This window comes from Chiloscyllium punctatum, chromosome 11 (genome assembly GCF_047496795.1).
Source record: "Chiloscyllium punctatum isolate Juve2018m chromosome 11, sChiPun1.3, whole genome shotgun sequence".
NCBI lineage: Eukaryota > Metazoa > Chordata > Chondrichthyes > Orectolobiformes > Hemiscylliidae > Chiloscyllium > Chiloscyllium punctatum.
This window is the reverse complement of record NC_092749.1, coordinates 39,078,029-39,101,264: the sequence shown is the minus strand read 5'-3', so window position 1 is coordinate 39,101,264 and position 23,236 is coordinate 39,078,029. Positions and strand designations below refer to the sequence as shown.

General features: G+C 41.0%; 1 protein-coding gene across 2 annotated transcripts in view; it reads left to right on the top strand.

Annotated features, from left to right (window-relative positions):
• pigf (phosphatidylinositol glycan anchor biosynthesis, class F) overlaps positions 1–23,236 on the top strand; it is a 66,626-nt gene that overhangs the window by 24,471 nt on the left and 18,919 nt on the right. For both annotated transcript variants that reach the window (XM_072580653.1, XM_072580652.1), the window contains exon 4: positions 17,594–17,702. In XM_072580653.1, coding sequence (XP_072436754.1) covers positions 17,594–17,702 — 109 coding nt within the window. The remainder of the gene's footprint in view (positions 1–17,593; positions 17,703–23,236) is intronic.

Here is a 23,236-nt window from a genome sequence, read left to right as displayed (position 1 = left end):
ATCAGAGTTGAAAATTATGTATGAGGCTTTTTAACCACTTTTGAAAACTGCCTCATGATGTATTGGTATCTTTATTTTGGTTAAATATTCTTGACTTTGTTTCCTTGGATCGTAGTAATTTGGTGAAACATTACAAATAGATGAGGAATTGGGCCTGGTTGTCTTCCATTGTGGTTAAGGATCCCTAAAAATGTTCACACTTTATGCAAGTAAATGACTGAAGAAATTGCAGTCAACTGCTCAGACATCAAAATGTGAATTAAACATATGAGGAATATTATCCTCCAAGAATGGGTGCCATGAGTGTGAGTGGATAGTTACAATAACTGAACACTTGAGTTTTCGGTCATGGGCTATTTAATCTTATGGTTACCTCCACGACAGTGTCTCTGTTCCCTCTAGTGAATATTTGGCAGGGAGCTCTTCTGTGGATACAACTTTATCTAAACCTTTTGGAGACTTTCAAATATATTGGATGGATTTGGCAGCGCTGTATCATGATGAGAGAAGTACACAGATGAGATTGACATTTGGAAGAGCAATGAATCCACTGGTTGACAGCATTACATCAGATGGTAGCAGAGGTCTTTCATCTCTTAGAAGAAGACCTACTTCCATTTGGACCTGGTAGATAGATAGTTATTGCTGTGGAACTCAGCAGCAAACTTATTTTTTTCTTTAAAACTGGTTCCTTCCACACCAGAGGTATATTGAGGATGTCACAGTTAGCTGCACATAACCACATCCTCTGTCTCAAATAATTAATGTTGCCAAAAAGAGAGTTGTATAACCTTCTGTAGTGATGGCAAATGCCAGAATTGAACACTTTGATTCACAATGTCTCTGAGATATTTGTTCATCAATATGCAGCCAAAAGAGATTCATGAAGTTATTTTCCATGTTCACTGTGATCCATCATGATACACTGTAGGAGACAAATTTTGTGACTGGATTCTGGAAGATAAGGGTTGCCTTCTTCAAACTTGGCTCATCTCAGGACATCTGTTAGCAGCAGTTCTGGTAAGATTAGGCAGACTGAACCAAGTGCTACATGACTATCCGGTGTCGTGGAACAAGCCACTGGATTAATGAAGATGTGTTTCAGGTACCTAAGTACAGGTTTGTGACTTGGCAGCCAAGGTGTTGAGAATGATGGTAGTTTGCTGTGCCTGAACAACATGGTGCAGCAGAGCAGTTGCAAGTGAATAAGGATGAAGGAGCATATAATCTTTGGTTTTCAGATGAAGTTAAAATGAAGGTTGATGGTAGAGAATCCATTGCTAGAAGACTCTGAGATTTCTGCCCAGGGCGCAAAGGTGGGCGAAAATTATGATAGATAATCTAACCTCTCATGAGCAAAGCAGCAACAAAAACCTGGGGCTCAATACCAAATCAAGAACCAGTGCTATTCTGACAACCCTAAACTACCTTTGATCTACTGTCTATCCATTGACACTCTTCCCAGCAGATCCTGTCATGTATTGACATTCGTCATGTAATTGGTGATAGGTAGATGGAGGTGGGTGTAATGGTGATAGGTCAGAGGGAGGGTGGAGCAGATAGGTGGGAAGGAAGATGGACAGGTCATGAGTTGGCAGGTTGGAACTGGGATAGGTGGGGGGAGAGGAAATGTGGAAACTGAAGTCCACATAGATGCAGTATGGTTGGAGGGTCCCAAGGCAGAAGATGAGGTGTTCTTCCTCCAGATGTTAGGTAGTTGGGGTGTGGCAATTGAGGAGACCCAGGACCTGCATGTCCTTGGCAGAGTGGGAGGGGGAGTTGAAGTGTTCAGCCATGAGACAGTGGGGTTGGTTGGTGCAGGTGTCCCAGGATGTTCTCTGAAGCGTTTTGCAAGTAGGCGCCCTGAGCAATCTGCTTGCTCCTGAAAAAAAAAGCAGGTTTTATATTTATGGAATATTACAACTCTCCTTTAATAATTCCAATGATTTTTTTAAAAAAGATTGTTTGATTATTTTTCCATTACTTATAAAGACCTTTTTTGTGGACACCTTTGTGAAGATGCCTTTTTATTTCAGTCCTTTTCAAAAGTGGGCTGAAATGCAGGACTATTTTTAAAACCAGTGTTCCAGCCACCCTCGGACAGTCCACCCTGTTACCTGCCCGGGGTGACTGCAGAGGACAGCCTACCTGCTTTCAGGCTCTCTGTCTGCCCCCACATTCCCATTGGCTCTCGCCCAACCTGACACACCTTTTGGCCACCTCAAGGACAGCCCATCCCCCTCCCTGGTACGACAGTGCACAGAGCAGTCCACAAGCCTTCCAGATCTCAGCCTGCCCCTACACATCGTCTGGTGCTTGGCCATTATGACCTGATTAATACTCCGTTTTTTTTCTCTTTTTTTTCCCCTTTCTTCCTTCCCCTACACTATCACCTGACTGCAGTAGTGCTTATTTTTCCCCAGCGCCCATGTCGTGTGTGTGCAGGTGTTGGACACAGTGAAGAACAGCAAGTGTGTAAATCTTTATTTATATTCCACTACCAGGAAGAAAGGAGACACCCAAGTGGCCAGTGACCATTCTCAAAGGGCAATGCTGTATGATCAAACATTGAAGGGGAGGTCGGGGATTAAATCAAAATAGAGTTGGGGGGAAATAATACACTCCACTCCCTGTGGTGCCCACCTCTCCCTGAACAGCTCAAAGGTGTTGGTGGACACCTCATGCTCCTTCTCCAGAGACCCCTGGGCTCTAACATAACCCCAGAAGAGGGTTAGGTAGCCGGCCCTAATGACCCCCTCCACTGTCTGCTGCCTGGACCTATTTATGGAAGTTTGGCCAAGTGTAGGAGCACACCCATGAGGAGGTCTTCTGACCTCTTTCCCCTCCAACCCCCCCCGCCCCCCTCAACCGCATTGAGAAACCCCTGTTTATATCTGTCAGCCAGGGCTCCCTGATTTGGCCCAGGTTATTGACTGTCCTATCCTTGATTGTGGTTCATGAGATCCACTTGGTCTTGGTTCCAATCATTACAATTTGATTATAATAAATAGTTCTTTTCTTGTTAATGGAAAAATCTAGTGTGCATATTCTGAGAACCTGAATTAGACAATTCTGTGGTTTATTCAAACATTCACATTTGTGACTATGGGAATAGTGGGGCTGAATTTTCAATGCATTGCCCTAGTGGTCAGGACGCTCTACCTTTAATCCCTTTTGTGTATTCCAATCATTTAGTTTTAGAAAGTATGAATGTTACGACTTGTTTTACTGTCTGTGAAAATTCATCAATTGATGGCATGCTATTGTTGTTTGCTGTCAGCTATTGTTCAGAATGAATCAACTTCTGGGGAAGTGAAATCAATGCCACATTGTGCACTTGGTGGGTGTTTTTTTTGTGGTGCTCAGCAGTAAGCACCATCAAATCCATGGCAATAACATTTAAAAGAATGAAAACTTAACATTTTGTCTAAACACCCATGTATAACTGAGAGTTAAAATTTCTTTGAGTTTGCTGCCATCACTCTGTGATGCCTCCTTTGCAGTTTCGGCATAGGTTGTGATCCTGCCTTGACTGCTGTGGTGGGCTTGTTCTAGGCCTATTGGGTTGTGCAGCCCATGAAAGCCCAATAAAGACCATTGACAATGTGGCAGCGTTTTGAGTCCTAACTTGGAAGCATTGGCGCAAAAGATAAGAAATGAGGAAGCTTTTGAATGAAACTCCAACTTTCAATTCTCTTTTTGCTGTCATCTCTTTACTGGGCCAGCCTATACCACATCGACTTTTCCTGTAGACTTGCTTGTTGAAGCTCTGTGTTCCTGTAAGGCCAAGGATAAGGACAGGCTGATATGACTGTGAGTGAAGCAAGTATGTGGGTTACAGGAGACAGTTGAGGAGGAACCTTAGAGCTTGCAATTGTCTAATAAAATTAAAGTTCTTTTAACTTTTTTGAGCGAGAGCAGAGGCTGAATGGAGAATTAGCAAACTCACTGTGGCATTGTGGCATTAGAACCCATTTAAACGAAGAGTAAAAAGAAATTTATTTGCACTGAAGAACAGTACAGTTAGTGGAATAGATACTCTTCTCTGCAGATGAGAATGAGAGTCCCAGATACACTCTTTTATGCCTAATACCAGGATTGGAACATAGAACATCGTGCGTAGTACTGGCCCTTTGACCCTCAATGTTGCGTCGACCTGTGAAATCAATCTGAAGCCCCTACACTATTCCATTATCATCCATATGTTTATCCAACGACCATTTAAATACCCTTTAAAGTTGGCAAGTTGACTACTGTTGCAGACAGGGTGTACCACTCTCTTACTACTGAGTAAAGAAACTACCACTGACATCTGCCCTATGTCTATCACCCCTCAATTTAAAGCTATATCCCCTCACGCTAGCCATCACCATCAAGGAAAAAGGCTCTCACTGTCCTCTCTATCTCATCCTCTGATCATCTTGCATGTCTCTGTTAAGTCACCTCTCAACCTCCTTCTCTCTAATGAAAACAGTCTCAAGTCCCTTACCCTTGCCTCATCAGACCTTCTTTTCATACCAGGCAGCATCCTGATAAATCTCCTCTGCACCCTTTCCAATACTTTCACATCCTTCCTATAATGCGGCGACCAGAACTGTACACATACTCCAAGTACGGCTGCACCAGAGCTTTATACAGCTGTAACATGATCTCATGGCCCCGAAACTGAATCCCTCTACCAATAAAACATAACACACCATACACAACCTTAACAGCCCTATCAATTTTGTGGTAAGTTTCAGGGATCTATGCTTGTGGACACTGAGATCTCTCTGCTCAACCACACTACCAAGAATCTTACCATTAGCCCAGTACTCTGTATACCTGTTACTCCTTCCAAAGTGAATCACCTCACACTTTTCAGCATTAAACTCCATTTGCCACCTCTCAGCCCAGCTCTGCAGCTTATCTATGTCCTTTTGTAACCTGCAACATCCTTCTGCACTGTCCACAACTTCACCGACTTTAATGTCATCACCAAATTTACTAACCCATCCATCTATGCCCTCATCCAGGTCATTTATAAAAATGGCAAACAGCAATGGAGCCAAACCAGATCCTTGTAGTACCCCACTAGTAACTGAACTCCAGGATGAAACCCCACCCTTCAACCCAGGATATTGGTACCCTTCTGGTTTGGGTGTAGACCATCCAGTTCGTAGAGGTCTCACCTACCCCAGAATGAGCCCCAATTATCCAGGTATCTGAATCCCATCCTCCTGCACCATCCCTCTAGCCACGTGTTCAACTGTTGTCTCTCCCTATTCCTCGCCTCGCTAGCACGTGGCACAGGTAACAAATCAGAGATGATAACTCTGTTTGTTCTAGCTCTCTAAGCTTCCACCCTAGCTCCCTGACTTTCTGCCTTACATACCCATCCCTCTTCCTGCCAATGTCATTGGTGCCTATGTGGACCATGACTTGGGGCTGCTCCCCCCTCCTCCTAAAGGATCCCAAAAATACGATCGGTGACATCACGGACCCTGGAACCCAGGAGGCAATACACCAACTGAGAGTCTCTCTCATTCCCCCAGAACCTCCCATCTGTCCCTCTAACTATGAAGTCTCCAATGACTAATGCTCTACTCCTCTTTCCCCCACCCCAACCCCCCCTTCCCCACTTCCCTTCTGAGAAACAGGGATAGATTCTGTGCTAGAGACCTGTACCTCATGGCTTACCCCTGGTAAATCCCCCCCCCTCCCCCAACAGTATCCAAAACAGTAAATTTGTTATTGAGGGGAACAGCCACAAGGAGATCCCTGCAATGTCTGCCTGTTCCCTTTCCATCCCCTGACTGTAACCCATCTACCTTTTTCCTGTACCTGAGGTGTGAACTACCTCCCTACAACTCCTCTCAATTACTCCCTCAGCCTCCTGAATGACCCGAAGTTGCTTCAGCTCCAGTTTCCTAACGCGGTTTCCGAGGAGCTGGAGTTGGGTGCACTTCCTGCAGATGATGTCAGTGGGGACACTGGTTGTGACTCTTGTCCCTCTCATTCTGCAGACAGAGCAGTGAACTGCCCTAACATCCATTCCCACTGTTCTGAATTCCCAAAGAGACAACTGGAAAATAAAACTAGTAACCTTACCAATCCGGTGCATAGAACGTTTTCTTTGGTTAGAGGAGGACAGGTGGGAGACTCTATCTAAATAGTATAAAGCAACCACTCAAATATATTAATTCACTTACTCAGCCCGTCCAATGTGCGCTCTACCTATGCATGAGGTAAGTTTTTAAAAGATTAATTTACCTTCCCAGCAGCCCCCTGGTCCTCGCTCTCACCGCTCCTGCTGCTGTTGAACATGGAGGATTAAGGTTGCCCGCTCAAGGCTGGAAAGGCACTTGGGGTTTGGTGATAAACTTGTATATATTTCTGTAGTCATGCTGGTTTACTTTAAAACATGGTGTTAGAGATTCCCTGTAGAGTAATGGAGTTTTGTTTTCATTGGGTGAGTTTTATGAGCATAAAGAGGAAACCACTGGGTATTCAGCTTCAGGTAGAAGGTTCCAGAATCAAATTTCACTTTTGCATTTTGGAGAGTGGTGGTGGGTGAGTATACTTGTAGCTTGAATGCCATTTTGGTTTTAGTTTGCAGAAGACTTTTGGCTGGGGCTGGATGTAAAACAATTCTTCCTGGCAAAAGGAGGTGGTTTAGAACTGTGACAAATCAATTATCTCAGTTTCATTTTAAAATTCCACACCACAAGTTATTCAAAGATGACAAGGTTTAAGCTCAGTTGTCTGAAGAGTTGAAACAGATATGAACAGGCTCTCAAGACTGGGAATTGAAGTAATCATTAACTAAGGCCTATAAATATTTGTGACAGGAAGGAAGTCTCTTTGGTGTGAGTACTGTAAGAGTGTTGCATGGGTTACTGAGATTGTATTTAACAATTTTTTTTTCAAATGCATTAGACTTGTGTTATATGTGAATAATTTGGATTATTATATTTTATTCTTAATTTCCTTTATGTTATAAACTTATTTTGTTATTAAAATCAAATCTGCAACATTGCATGTGAAAGACCATCTTGTTCAAAATAAAAACAGCATATAATCTATCAAGCCAGATTTGAGTTGGAATCTGACTTGTCCAGTAATATCATCAGCTGGGATCATAACATAGAAGATTAGGAAAACAAAGCCAATGAAGAACACTTACAAAAATAGGAAAAAATTAGCAATGAATATCAAAACACCCAGTAAACGTTTCTATAAATGTGTAAAGAAAATGACTGCTAGAGTAAAGATTGGCCTTCAATGAGTGAAACTGGGAACATAATGGGAAGCAAGAAAGTGGCAGAAACTTTATCCAATTATTTTGTATTTGTCTTCACGCAGAAGACAGAAAATATTCCCCAAATAGTAGAAAAGCAAAGAATGGAAAGGAGGGTGGAACTGGGAACATTCACAACTACATGGACAGTACGGAGAAGATTAATGGAGCAAAAGGCTGACAGCCTTTGTGCTGGGATCTTAAAGGATGTGTCTACAGAGATATTAGTGTAATTTTCTATTTTAGATTCTGTGAAGTTCCCGTCAGTTTAGAAAACTGAAAGTGTAATACCATTGTTCAAGAAAACCAGACCCACAAAGCAGAAAACTACAGGTCATTTAAATCTCACTTTTGTTGTTGGGAAAGTACTAGGATACATTATTCAGGTGGGAGTAGCAGCACATTTAGAAAATGGTAATGCAATTAGGCAACGCTGGCATAGTTTTGAAAAAGGAAAATAATGTTTCAGGAATTTGAGAGAGGTCTTTGAGGTTGTACTGTGGGTGGCTCAAGGAGCATGTAGTGTATTTGGATTTCCAGAGGCGCTCAATAAAGTGCCACATAAAGGGTTATGTTCGAGGCATGGGCTTATGGTGTTGGGAGAGATACACTAGCATGGACAGAGGAATGGATAACTAATGAAAAACAGTCAGGGGAAATGGATCATTTTCAGCTTGGTAAGTTGTAACTAATGGTGTGCTGCAGGGAGCAGTTCTGAGCCTCAACTATATGTAATCTTTATAGTCAGTCCTTTCATCCGAGTCATTAATAGGTTTGCTGACAGTGCAATAAAAGTGGAAAAATGGGTTATGAGGAAGAATCTTCAGAGGTATATAGATTGTGAGTGGGCAAAATTGGGGATGGAACGTACTGTGGGAACTGTGCGATTGGCAGAAAGGATAGAAAACCAGAATACCATTTAAACAGGAAGAACTGCAGAATGTTGCAGTGCACAAGGGGTCTGGGTGTCCTTGTACGTGAATCAGAACATGAGAACTGTGTGGGAAGCAAGAGAAATTATTGCAGGGCCTCCTGCTGAGATATTTGTATCATCGATAGTCACAGATGGGGTGCCGGAAGACTGGAGGTTGGCAAATATGGTGCCACTGTTTAAGAAGGGTGGTAAGGACAAGCCAGGGAACTGTAGACCGGTGAGCCTGACGTCCGTGGTGGGCAAGTTGTTGGAGGGAATCCTGAGGGACAGGATGTACATGTATTTGGAAAGGCAAGGACTGATTTGGGATAGTCAACATGGCTTTGTGCGTGGGAAATCATGTCTCACAAACTTGGTTGAGTTTTTTTTGAAGAAGTAACAAAGAAGATTGATGAGGGCAGAGCAGTAGATGTGATCTATATGGACTTCAGTAAGGCGTTCAACAAGGTTCCCCATGGGAGACTGATTAGCAAGGTTAGATCTCCTGGAATACAGGGAGAACTAGCCATTTGGATACAGAACTGGCTCAAAGGTAGAAGACAGAGGGTGGTGGTGGAGGGTTGTTTTTCAGATTGCAGGCCTGTGACCAATGGAGTGCCACAAGGATCGGTGCTGGGTCCTCTACTTTTTGTCATTTACATAAATGATTTGGATGCAAGCATAAGAGGTACAGTTAGTAAGTTTGTAGATGACACCACAATTGGAGGTGTAATGGACAGCAAAGAGAGTTACCTCAAATTACAACAGGATCTTGACCAAATGGGCCAATGGGCTGAGAAGTGGCAGATGGAGTTTAATTCAGATAAATGTGAGGTTCTGCATTTTGGGAAAGCAAATCTTAGCAGGACTTATACAGATAATGGTAAGGTCCTAGGGAGTGTTGCTGAACAAAGAGACCTTTGAATGCAGGTTCATAGCTCCTTGAAAGTGGAGTCCCAGGTAAATAGGATAGTGAAGAAGGCGTTTGGTATGCTTTTGTTTATTGGTCAGAGTATTGAGTACAGGAGTTGGGAGGTCATGTTGCGGCTGTACAGGACATTGGTTAGGCCACTGTTGGAATATTGCGTGCACCTCTGGTCTCCTTCCTATCGGAAAAATGTTGTGAAATTTGAAAGGGTTCAGAAAAGATTGGCAAGGATGTTGCCAGGGTTGGAGGATTTGATCTATATAGAGAGGCTGAACAGGCTGGGGCTGTTTTCCCTGGAGCGTGGGAGGCTGAGGGGTGACTTTAGAGAGATTTACAAAATTATGAGGGGCATGGATAGGATAAATAGACAAAGTCTTTTCCCTGGGTTCGGGGAGTCCAGAACTAGAGGGCATAGGTTTAGGGTGAGAGGGGAAAGATATAAGAGAGACCTAAGGGGCAACTTTTTCACGCAGAGGGTGGTACGTGTATGGAATGAGCTGCCAGAGGATGTGGTGGAGGCTGGTACAATTGCGACATTTAAGAGGCATTTGGATGGATATATGAGTAGGAAGGGTTTGGAGGGATATGGTTCGGGTGCTGGCAGATGCACTAGATTGGGTTGGGATATTTGGTTGGCATGGACGGGTTGGACCGAAGGGTCTGTTTCCTTGCTGTACATCTCTATGACTCTAACATGTAGGTACAGCGAGTCGTTGGGAAGGCAAACGTAATGTGGGATTTTATTACAACGGGGATGGAGGATGAAAGTGGGCCAGTCTTAGTACAACTGTACAAGGTATTTATGAAACTGCACCGCATGCACTAATTTGTTCTCCTTACTTATGCAGGTAGAGACTTGCATTTATTGTAGTCTGGTGAAAGTTCAGTGGACTGATTCTGGGAATGAAGGATTTGTCTAATGAGGAAAGATTGAGCAGATTTAGAAGAATTAAAGATTGAAACACAAGATTGAGTCGGGGTGTGGTGGGTTAGATACTGAGAGAATACTGAGACAATTTAGAAGTGGGGCCACAGTTTAAAAATGAGTCTTGCTTAAAGATGGAAGTTAGAAGCAATTTATTTTGAATTTGTTGGTCTTGGGAATTCCAAAGAGCAGTGAAGGTCATTGATTATATTGACAGCTGACATAATTTAGGTCTACAAATGAGTTGAGAGTTATGGAAGTGGGCAGAAAGTGCACAGTCTGATCATTCACAAATATCTTAATGAATCATTTGTGCAAGCTTGATGCACTGATTAGATCTACTCCTGTTTCAAATGATTTTGAGTTATGTGGAAAATCAGTCTGTTTTCTTTGGAAAGGGGACTTCAAGTGACATTTTGGAAACTTAAATTATGAAAGCTTTGAATTAGTTACACTGGCTCTGACAAGTCATTCCTTTTTAATTTAAAAAAAAGCAAAATAGGAAATTCAGGTGCAATTAGGGAACAAAGTAATGGATTGGGAATTACAAAGAAATTCATTGACAGAAAAGGTACATCTAAGTTCAGGCGCTTGCTGGGTTTACCAAATCTGTGTGTGTACCACAGGGAGTAGACAATCCATCTGTGACCCTGTGTGATTATGCACAAGAAACTATCTAATGGTCATCTTTACTGTTTGCTTCTTGGAAGTAACTGTGAAAATTTAGTACATCCTGTAGTAAGTAAAACAGTGATGTCGGAATTCCCTTCTTTGTGGTTGACTAAGCTGCATTAAAACTGTATTTTCTGTGACACGCAGGGTGAAAAATGGGCAAAAGTTTAAAGGCAGGTGGCTTTGAAAGAAAGTATCACTAACATTAAGTGAAGTAATGAAATTCATAATAAATTAGAATGGATTTTCAATATGCACTGGAATTAAAATCAAAAGTGTCATCAGTTCTTTTAGTGTCAAAAATAATTTGACTACTACTGTCACTGCAAACATTATATGTCTCTGCTTGAGCAAACTATTGTATCCATCGCATTAATTTCTATGAAGTAATTTATTGTGTATGTATGTTAAAATTTACATACCTGTGTACAAGTCTTGAGCCTTAAAGGGGTTAAAATATTAAATCCATCTTGTCAGAATACATAGGCAGCTGGTCGATCCGGACTGCAGTATGCAGTAAGTCAAGTTGCGAGCTTATGTTTCAGAGGGTTATGTGATGGGAGAAAATTTGAAATTGCTCAAGAGGCCAGCGAATTGGGCCGTAAGATTTAAGATTTTACTATTGTAAAGGTGAGCCCTCATATTAATGGCTATTATTTAATTTCCTATTTGAATTAATTCTACTGACATTTTCCATGCCACAATTAACAGGATGCGCCTTCAAGAACAAGAATTTATGCAGATTTAATTGTTCCAGTTTCTTGCAGTATTTCAACACTAGGGATTGTGCAATCAGATGTACATGCTTCAAGAAACTATACATTTCAGTGTAATGCTCAGACTGAAACTTTTGTTAATTCGTGTAAAATGGTCTCAATTCAATAATCCAAGAGAAGGCTATTGAACATTTTGATGTGTAAATTACAAAAGCATATATTTTAAATTTCTACTTCAAAATAAGTGCTGATACTCAGTGGAAGTAAATACGTTGGAAAAACTTGGTCCTTGGATTAGAATTACTGTGCACTTCCATGTTTGGCAGTTATGGGCTTTTATCATGGGCTAACAATAGGAGTGATTGGTAAGAGACTTAATGTGTTGGAAATCTTTTCCTCAAGACTGCTCCAGTCTAGGATCTGCTATCAGCCATTATTTTTAATGTTAAAGCTGACCTTTAAATCGCTTTTTTAAAAATGTAGTTGTACCTTTTTTGTTTTATTGAACAAATTCCAGCATGAATCAAATCAGTTAGAATGTTCCTTGCATTTCAGAATCAACTGAGCAAACAAAGTACTTGGCTGGAGTATAAAGGAATTGAAACTCTGAGTGCCTGTGTGATCCTTCATTCCTTTTTTTTTCACTAGCTTCCATTGCTCAAGGCAACAACTGTCTCGTACTCTAAAGTAACTGAAGCTTTATTGGGAGCACAGCCAAGATCTGCAATTGAGTTGCCCATTTACACTGCAGTCGCACTGTAAGACAGCTGCTCATTATTAATAATGACATGCATATGTATAGAGAAAAACTCTAACTTCCTGACTGGCAGAAACTAGCAGTGCAAAGGGAAGACCAATGTACCATTTGCTAACAGAGTGCGAAGTTTTGGTACAAAATATTATGTATCTGGTTGCATTTTAAATGTGAATTTTGGTGAAAATCATACTGAAATGAAAGTTTCAAACTGACACTAAGTTATACGTGATTTTAAAAAGATCTTATTGCAGTGAAATTATTCCATCTCAGTAGTCAGAATTGGCAACCTCGTTTTCACCACACTCCATCATCTTTCCACTGAAGTACGCAGAACAATATTCAATCATGTTAAAACATTTTCTTGGAGGCACATTTCCTAGTATTGCTATCAGTTCTCCTTGGTTTGCAGTTTAAAATCTTTTCAGTATTTTCCAAGTTAATGGAAAATATAAATTCAGCTGGTTCAAAATCCACTGGTGAAGACCAATTTTACCTCCCATGTTTGTGTGCTTTCACAGAACTTTATCAAGGAGAGGTGAGAATTGTTAAATTTTGAGTAAACTCTTCAAGTGCTGAGTTTTCTTGGTGTTTTAATAAGTTACAGGACAGTTTAGTTAAGAAAATCGGAAGTGATTGTTTGATATACTGCTATCTAAAGAAAGTGTAAGCTAAATAAGGCATCACTTTTCAAAAAAAAAATTGGATGATGGATTGAAGCCCATTGCTTAAAGGGCAAAGAAGTTGATTACTTCCACAGGCAGCAATAATTTGATAACAGTAAGCCTGCTTTTCTAAAGCATTGATGATTGATTGAATGAATTAAGCTTGTCTATCTTTCTTACCAACTTTTAAAATGTTCCTGGAAATCTGCCTCTTTCACCAATTGGTGGTCTATCCCAATACCTTAATGTGACACTTGTGAAAGAAACTTTGGCTATTTTATTTCATTACGAACACCATACAGAGTGGTTGTTGCACAACTGTGACTCATAGTCACTTGTGTGATAAATCTTTATAACTATTTGGGAACTTGGATCGAAAGTGGAAGAAAGATGAAAATTAATTTCCAGTTCTGTGAAGGTGACTTTTTTAAACAGAGGTCAAAGTTATTTTTGAACTGTAAGTTGAAACATCAGTTCCAAGAAGGTGTGCAACTTAACTCCTGGGTAGCTTATTCTTAACATTCAGCAAATAACTTCAATGACTCCATTGAGTTTTATGAACTTCACAAACAGCTGACCAGGTACAACTAGTAGACTGAGTTCAGAAGAGGAAATGCCATCCTAACTGGGGATGTTAATTTGTCGAAATCTCTAGCGAGTGAGAGTTGGTAGAATTCTCCAGGTTGTCAGAATTAGAAGGGGTATCTAAACTATTTAAAGCTGAAAAAATATCTTTGGGCTAATCTAGACTAAGGAAGAATGCTGTGGAGGGTCATTTAACTGAAAAAAATCACAAATCTGAGAGGAGTGACACTTCACTTGGATTGAGTGCCTGTGAGGCACATTTCGAGTAAAGGATTAAATCTTCCTTTGCTGTTTATGAAGATCTTTAGAGTTATAGAGGTCTACAGCACAAGAAAAGGCCTTTCAGCCCATCAAATCAGCCCCAGTCAGAAACAGCCACAAAACTATTCTAATCCCATTTCCCAGCACTTGGCTCATGTGCACTTGCGATATCAAGGCATACAAGGCAGTTAAAATGTTATAAATGTTACGAGGGTTTCTACCTCTACCACTCTTACAAGCAGTATTTCAGATTCCCACCGTTGCCTGGTTGAAAAATGTTTCCTCCTGCCACTTTCCTTAACCTATGCCTTTTTTGATCATTAATCTCTTCACTAAGGGGAAAAGTTTCTTCCTGTCTATACTCCTTATAATTTTAATCATCTCCATGATGCCTGCCATCTAATCATCTCTTTGAAGAATTTAGTCAAGTTGGTCAGACATGATCTTCCCTTAACAAAACCATGCTATTCTTGATTAATCTCTCTACCTCACCAAGTGCAGATTAATTCTGTCCCTTGGAATTGCTTCCAATAGTTTTGCACCACTGAGCTTAGACTGACTGGCCTAAAGTTTCCTCATTTATCCCATGCTCCTTTCTTGAATAATAGTCCCACGTTGGCTGTCCTCCAGTTCTCTGGCACCCTTCCTGTGGCCAGACGGCAAGTGAGAATTATTGCCAGTGCCTCTGCTATTTCCTGCCCTGCCTCACACAACAGTTTTGAAAGTGTGGTGCTGGAAAAAAAAGCAGGACAGGCAGCAACTGAGTTTTAGGCACAAGCCCTTCATCACTCAACAGTTTGATACATTTCATCTGCTCCTGGAGATTTATCTTCTTTTAAGCCCACCAGATCATTCAACCTCCTTTTCTCTTGTCTTGGTAATTTCTTTTAATTAAAACACTGTTCTCACTGATTTCTACACCCACACCATTCCTCTCACTAATCAACACCGACTGGAAATATTAGTTTAGAACCTTACTTATGTCTTCTGGATGCATGGACAATTTTCCACTGTGGTCCTTAAGAGTACTACTGTTCCCCCAGTTATCCTTTTACTGTTAATGCACTTGTAAAATAAGCTAGGATTTTCCTTTTATTTTATCTGCAGTAATCCTTCCATTTCCCCCTTTTAGCTCTCCCAATGTATCTATTTAAGATCCCCATGCACATTTTGTATTCTCCAGTGTTTTTACTGTTTGAGTCTTTGGTGGCTGTCATCAGCCTCTGTCATTCTCTTTATCCAATCCTGTATACCTCTCCATATCCTAAGCTCGCTGGATTTGTTGGTTGCACCCTTTATCTTTATTGGAACATGTTGGCCCTGTACTCTTCCCATTTCATGTTCGAATGTATCATGCTGTTCTGATACCGATTTATCTGAAAGTATCCACTCCCAGACAACTTTGGCCAAATCCATGTCTGATTTTAATAAAATCGACCTTTCCGCAAGTTTAGAACTTTGATTTTAAGCTCATCCTTGTCTTTTTCCATAACAATCTTTAATATCACCAGGTTACGATCACTATCTGAAAAATTCCCTGCCCCCCCTCCCCCTCCCCCACTGATAGTTGCCACACTTCCATACTTAAAATGAAGTCTGAGACTGCCCCTCTCTTGTAAGCCTTCTATGTACCAGATTGTATACGTCTTTATAAATTGTGTTGGATAGCCTTGCTTTTCTTTTTTGTGCAATAAACTTGTGTTCTTTTGTTAAAAGAATGTTGGTAGCCACAGATCGCTATGCTCAATGATTGACCACTATGGTAACCAAACTCCAAAAATAACTCTTTATGATCTATCCTATCTGTTCACTCGAGGAGCTGATTTGTCCAATATTTCCAATCTTCTAACCAGTTCTTTATGAAAATGGTTTACTGTAGTGCAGTGTAGTGGTGAGCATTGTCACACTGGTTGGTCATATTTGATTGTGATACATTTAGGATAATTCTGCCCCAGATGCCCAATCCAGCATCACTTGGCTTCAAATTATAGCTAGTTGAGACATGGCCTGCTTTCGGATCTTTGTGTAGTTAAAACTTATGTTAAATATGGCTGTCTGTATTTGCTGGCAATGTTTGATAACATGGGGAAGGAATCACTGTTATCATGGTTTCACAGTAGTTTTACATTGTTTCCAAAAATAACTTTGGAAAACTTTCATATTGAAACTCTAGATAGCACAAACTTACGGAAAAATGTAATGAGTCTCCTTAACATACTTTTGGTGTCCACCTTCTTAAAACTGTTAAACCAAATATGTCATCTTGGACATTGGCATGCCATTTGACAAAGATCACCAACTTCCTTTTTTTGTTGGCTAGAGATGTTGTGTGGTCAACACTATAGAACAACAGCCAGATTTTATTTTGGACAGTTTAATAGAGTAGAACATCTCAGGAGTGTCATCAAACAAAATTTGACTCTTTAAGCTACATAAAGAGAGATTAGAATAAACAAATGTTTGGTGGAAGGGATACATTTTAAACAATGTGTTCAAGGATAGAGAGCCTGAGCGGCTTGGGAAAAGAAATTTACAATGTGGAGTTAGGTAGCTGAAAACATGGCTTCTGGTGCTGATTAGAGTAGTGGTCGCAATCGGAGAGGAGCAGAGATCTTGGAGGGTTGTAGGGATGGAGGAAGTTGTTTTGCTGAGAGCTGAGGAAAGGCCATGGAGAGATTTGAAAACAAGGGTGAGAATTTTAAAAGTGAGGCATGACCAGAAGCTTTGATGAAGGAGGCTTTCTGTGAAAATCAGGTTGGGCTTTTAGCTGTTATAAACTGCAGCTGTAGTAATTGAATAAGTGCAGCATTACATCAAAAGTTGCTAGACGAACAACCCAGAGGGCATGAGTTCACATTCCCTATGGCAAGCTGTGTAATTGAATTTAGTAATGGAAACTAACCACCTCAACTCATTTTATGTATGGTTCCAGTCCTATAGATTAGACTAGATTAGATTAGATTACTGACAGTGTGGAAACAGGCCCTTCGGCCCAACAAGTCCACACCGTCCCTCTGAAGAGGGACCCACCCAGACCCATTCCCCTACGTTTACCCCTTCACCTAATTGCCCATAGTATTAGGTAAGGGGTAAATGTAGGGGTATGGGTGGGTTGCGCTTTGGCAGGGTGGGGTGGACTTGTTGGGCTGAAGGGCCTGTTTCCACATTGTCAGTAATCTAATCTAATCTAATCTAATCTAAACCATGGGCAATTTAGCATGGCCAGTTCACCTGACCTGCACATTTTTGGACTGTGGGAGGAAACCGGAGGAAATCCACGCTGACAGTTGCCTAAGGCGGGAATTGAACCCGGGTGTCTGGCACTGAGACAGCAGTGCCAACCACTGTGCCACCGTGCTGCCTATATATGTGATTGATTCTGAAGTCACTATCAAATGGAGATGCATCATGAGGAGAACCAGTGTGGGATAATAAATTCAGTCTGAGCGCATCTCCCGAGTAAATATTAGCAATGTCTGAGGTGAATTGCTAGGCCTCTGGGTTTACTGTGGAATGTCAGTATGTCTGACAAAGAACCGTTTTGGCTGTGTTCTATATAATCTGTACCTGTCCACATTGCGGTGCAGTGGCTCAAGAACAACACTTCCCCAAGGGCAAGAACTAAAAATAGATGGGACAGCTGCTGACTGAAAAAAGCCCAATAGCTATCCTTTCAGAGTTTCCCAGAACAGGAGCTAGCAGAAGACTGTGACTGATGGGAGAGAGCAACAAAAGAAAAGCCTGACCCTGTTCTCCCTTTCACATTTTCCACTTGTTTCTTTTCTTTCTCCCCAAATTCATTTTGTCTTGCAAATTCAATTCTGCCTTTCTACAGTTCAGTCTTTTTGGGTAAGAAGTAACCTTGTATTTATGATACCTTTTTGTTACTATACAGGGCTATGTCAATCTGGGATACCAGTCTTCAGATCACCACAATTTGCAGTTTGTTTGGAGCCTGGCTTGGAGCAATTCCGATTCCGCTGGACTGGGACAGACCTTGGCAGGTATGCAGTTGTTCATGTGAAGCCAGAAAAGTATGCTGTTTGGAAAAATCTACTATTCTATGTAACTTATTGCTCTTTTACAAATGTGCCATTATGGGAAGGGAACAAGGTTTGAAAAGGACCAGAAATTAAAAAGCATCTGCAAGTGAAATGAAAAAAATCCATTAACTGCAAATATGTTTCCAATTCTAAAATAAAGGAAGCAACAGTCTGTAATATTGAAATTCCACATGCTGGGAGCCAAAGTGATGTAAGGGCCTTCTGAGAATCACATTTGAAAGTGCAAGTATTTATCTACAGGGATGATGAATACTCCAACACATTTAATACTGTACATAGTTAAATTACACTGGGGAGAAAGTGAGGACTGCAGATGCTGGAAATCAGAGCTGAAAATGTGTTGCTGGAAAAGCGCAGCAGGTCAGGCAGCATCCAAGGAGCAGGAGAATCGACGTTTCGGGCATGAGCCCTTCTTCAGGAATCATTCAGGAATGATTCCTGAAGAAGGGCTCATGCCCGAAACGTCGATTCTCCTGCTCCTTGGATGCTGCCTGACCTGCTGCGCTTTTCCAGCAACACATTTTCAGCTCTAAATTACACTGGGCCAAATAAAGAATAAGGTGTAAATCTCTAGGCTGTTTAGCACACAGATTTTCAAATTTCATTTCCTCACTCCAAGAATTCCACAATCATCACATTTCTGTATTTGTTGAAACACATCCATAACCAGCTGATGCCATGTTAACTATTAAGTAACTGGATCAAACTTTGTACAACTCTACAATCCATTTATAATTACAATAGCATATGCCTTTGACATCATAAAATATCCAAGGTACTACTTCACAGCAATGTTGAATACATTTTAACACTAGCTACATAAAGAAAAACCTGAGAAAGTGATCAAAAATTTATTTAGAGATCCATTTTAACGAGAGCTTTAAAAGAGAAGAGTTAGAGAAGTGGAGAGATTTAAGGAGGCAGTTCCCTCCTTAAGGCAGCTGAAAGCATGGGCACCTATGGTAGAGTAATTTATATTTTATTTTGTTCGTTAAATGAGAGTGTCACCCACCTCTCCTTCTCCCTGAGAATATGATGATGATCTGACTTCTCTAAAGTTCATGTGGTGTGGCAATAATCTCCGTGTTGCTAGGGAGGGTGTTCCAGGATTTTGACCCAAGGAACAGCAATACTGTGGCTTTCAAGATGCTGTGTGACTTGGAGGGAAGCATATCTGGTAGTGGTGTTAGCATGCATCTGCTGCCCTTCATCTAGGGGGTAAGAGATTGTAGATTTGGAAGTTATTGTTGAAGGAGCTTGGACAAATTGCTGTCTTTGTGGTACACATTGCTTTGTCCTTCGAGTGGTGTAAATTGAGCATGCTGTTTTGTATTGGATAGTGTCTAAGTATCTTGAGTGTTGGAGCTGCACTAAATCAGGCAAGTAGAACATGTTCCATCAAATTCCTGGTTTGTGCCTTGTAGTTGGTGGACAGGCTTTAGGGAGTCAGGAGATGATGTACTACTTGTGGGATTCCTAGCTCCTGACCTGCCTGTTTAGCCATAGTATTTATATAGGAGAAGGTGGACTGACCGGCTGTGCTTTTCCAGCACCACACTTTTTGACATAGTATTTACATGGCAGCTTCTGGTCATTGGCAAAATACCATTATCTTGGAGGTTGCCAATTAACAATGATAATGTCATTAAATGTTGAAGGATAATAGTTAGATTCTCTTGTTGGAGATGGTCACTGCTCAGTTCTTGTGTGGTGTGAATGTTACATACCATTTAGTAGATGAAACTTCCATGTTGTTCTGGTCTTTGCTGTTTTGAATATGGGCTGCCTAATTATCTGAGTTGCAAATTCTGCTGAATACTCATTATCGAACACTCCCTTCTGACCTTATGATAAAGACAGCTGAAGCTGGAGCTGCAATTACTGACCTATAACCACAACCGTCTTCCCTCGTGTTAAGTATGGAAGGTTTTACCTTGATTTCTGTTGGTAGTTTTGCTAGGGCTCCTTGATGCCACATTTAGACAAATGTGGTCTTGATATCGATGGCCATATTCTTACCTCCTATCTGGAGTTCAGCTCATTTATCCATGTTTGAGTCAGAATTGTAATAAGATCAGGAACTGCATGACTGGTGAAACGTAAGCTGATTGCCAGTGAGCAGGTTATTGCTGCATTTATGCTACTTGATAGCACTGATGACACCTTCCTTCACTTTATTGATGTTGGGGAATTGAGTAATGAAGCAATAATTATGGGCCAGGTTGAATTTGCTTTTGCATACATGACATATCTCAGCAATTTTAAGGGCAGGAGGGTGGCTCAGTGATTAGCATTGCTGCCTCACAGCACCAGGGATCTGGGTTTGATTCCAACCTCAGGCGACTGTTGTAGAGTTTGCACATTCTCCCTGTGTCTGCAGGGGTTTCCACTGAGTGCTCCAGTTTCCTCTCTAAGTCCAAAAATGTGCAAGTTAGATGCATTGGCCATGCTAAATTACCCATGGTGTTTAGGGATGTGTAGGTTCAGTGTTTAAGCCATAGGAAATGCAGGGTTACAGCGATAGATTAGGGGGAGGGTCAGTTTGGACAGGTTGGGCTGAATGACCTGTTTCCTCAATGTAGGGATTCTATGAATTCTCCACATTGCCAGGTGGATGCTGGTGTTGTAGTTGAACTTGAACAGCTTGGCTAGGGATGCAGTGAGTTCTGGAACAGAGGCTATCAATATAGCTATTCCAGAAAATTGGTTGAGGGAAGGACAGGACTGACAACTCATTGATCTGGGTTTTAGATACGATAGGTGGAAGGCCCAAGAGAGAAGGGGAAGTGGTGTTTTTGATTAAGCAAAATATTGCTACTGTACTTAGAATATTTCTGAGGGATCGTCCAGTGCAATTATAGGAGTAGAAATTAGAAGTAAGAAAGGGATGATCACCTTGGTTTGGTTGTTCTATAGGGTCCTCAATAGTTAGAGGGAAATTGAGGAGCAAGTATGTAGAGATATCTCAGATATATAAGAATAATAAGGTTGTAATAGTGGGGGATTTTAATTTTCCAAACATTGACTGGGACTGCCATAGTGTTTAAATGCTTGGATGTGAGGAATTTGTTAAATGTGTTCAAGAAAATTTTCTTTGTCAATATGTAAATGTACCTACTAGAGAATGAGAAGAACAAGTGACTGAAATGTTGGTAGGAAAACACTTTGGGACTAGTGATCATAATTTTATTAGTTTTAAATAGTTATGGAAAAGTATAAGCCTTCCATAAAAGTAAATGTTCTTAATTGGAGTAAAGCAAATTTTAATGGTATGAGACAAGAACTTTCAATAGTTGATTGGAGTAGGCTATTCGCACTTAAAGGGACGACGGACAAATGGGAGGCTTTCAAAAGTGTGATGACAAGAGTTCAGAGGCATTAGTTTCTGTTAGATTGAAAGGAAGGCTTGGAAGGATATAATAGATGATTCAAGATATTAAGATTCTAGCCAACAGTAAGAATTCATATTAGATAACTTGGATCAAATGAATCTCTTGTGTAAAAAGATATATCCTCTCTTTGCCCTCCTAATTTGAGAGCGCCTTGGCTGATATGATTAAAGCTAATCCAAAGAGTACGTTAAGAGCAAGTAGAGAGAGAATGGGGCCCCTTAAAGATCAACAAGGTTGTCTGTGTTGAACATCAGAAGATGGGAGCGATATTAAATACAGTCGTAGAGTCATACAGCACAGAAACAGACCCTTCGGTCCATCTGGTCCATGTCAAACATAAACCCAAACTAAACTGGTCCCACCTGCCTGCTGCTGGTCCATATCCCTTCAAACCTTTCCTATTCGTGTATTAATTCAAATGTCTTTTAAACGATGTAATTATACCCACATCCACCACTTCCTTGGGAAGTTCATTCCATACACGAACCACCCCCTGTGTAAAACAAAAAAAAATTTCCTTTCATTCTTTTTAAGTCTCTCTCCTCGCACCTTAAAAATGTGCCCCCTAGACTTGAAATCCCTATGCTAGAGAAAGGACAACTACCATTTAATCTATCTATACCTCGTTATTTTATAAACTTCTATCAGGTCGCCTCTCAACTTCCTACACTCAAATGAAACCAATCCCAGCCCAACCAGTCCTTCTTTTTAACTCAAACCTTACATATGTTACAATGTCCTGGTAAACCTCTTTTGAACCCTCTCCAGTCTAATAATATCCTTCCTATAACTGGGTGACCAGAACTGGACACGGTATTCCAGAAGAGGCCTCACCAATATCTTGTACAGGCTCAACATGACTTCCCAACTCAGATACTCAAAGGACCGAGCAATGAAGGCAAGCGAACCAAATGCCTTTTTAACTACCAACACTATATGTGACACAAACTTCAAAGAATTATGTACTTCCAACCCAAGTCCATTTTTCTACAACACTACCCAAGGCTCTAACATTAATTAGATAAGCTTTGTTTGTTGTCCCAAAATGCAATACCTCGCATTTATCCAGATTGAACTCCAACTGCCATTTTTCAGCCCATGGACCCATTTGATCAAGATCGCTTTGTACTCTTAGAGAACCTTCTTCACTGTTGACAATGCCACCAATTTTGATGATGTCCGCGAACTTACTAACCATGCCTTCTGTGTTCTCAACCAAATCATTTAGATAAATGACAAACAAAAGAGGACCCAGAGCCAATCCCTGTGGAACACCGCTGGTCACAGGCCTCCAGTTCGAAAAGCAACCCTCTACCATTACTCTGTGTCCTGCCTTAAGCCAATTACGTATCCAGTTAGCAAGTGCATCCTGAATTCCATGTGGCCTAACTTTACCTTGCAGAACCTTGTCAGAGGCTTTACTAAAATTATAACATTTAAAGTACATTTGGATAATTACATGAATGGTAAGCTTTCAAGAGATATGGGTCAAATGCAGGCAGGTGGGACTAGTTTGGTTTGGGAACATGATCAGTGTAGACCAATGGGACCGAAGGGTCAGTTTCCATGCTGTATGACTGGATGACTCTGACTCTACTATTGGCAAATGTTGTCAGGGCCCATAGCCTTTGAAGTATTAGGTCCTTTCATCCATTTCTTGATACATTGTGAAGTGAACTAAATTGGCTGAAGACTGGCATCTGTGATGCTGGGGACCTGAAGAGGGTTCATGAACAATTCTATGTAAATGCAAGCCAATTTTTTATTAAACAGCTTTGATACAGTGGATTAGAATACTCCATTCACCTAAGGACTCTTTTATTTGAGTGTTCTCAGCCCATTGAGCCTCCCCCATCATTCTGTGGCTGATGAAACATTTCACTGTCTTTTATCCATTTCTCCATACCCCTCTACCTCAGCGTAAATCAGAAATCTGTTCATTGCTACCTTAAACATACTCAAAGACTGAACTTCCCAGCCCTCTGTGGGAGAGAATTTCAAAGCAGTAAGAACCCTCTGAGTTTTTTAAAAATTCCTCATCTCAGCCCCTATGTTGCATTATTCGTTTTTTGCAAATTGTGC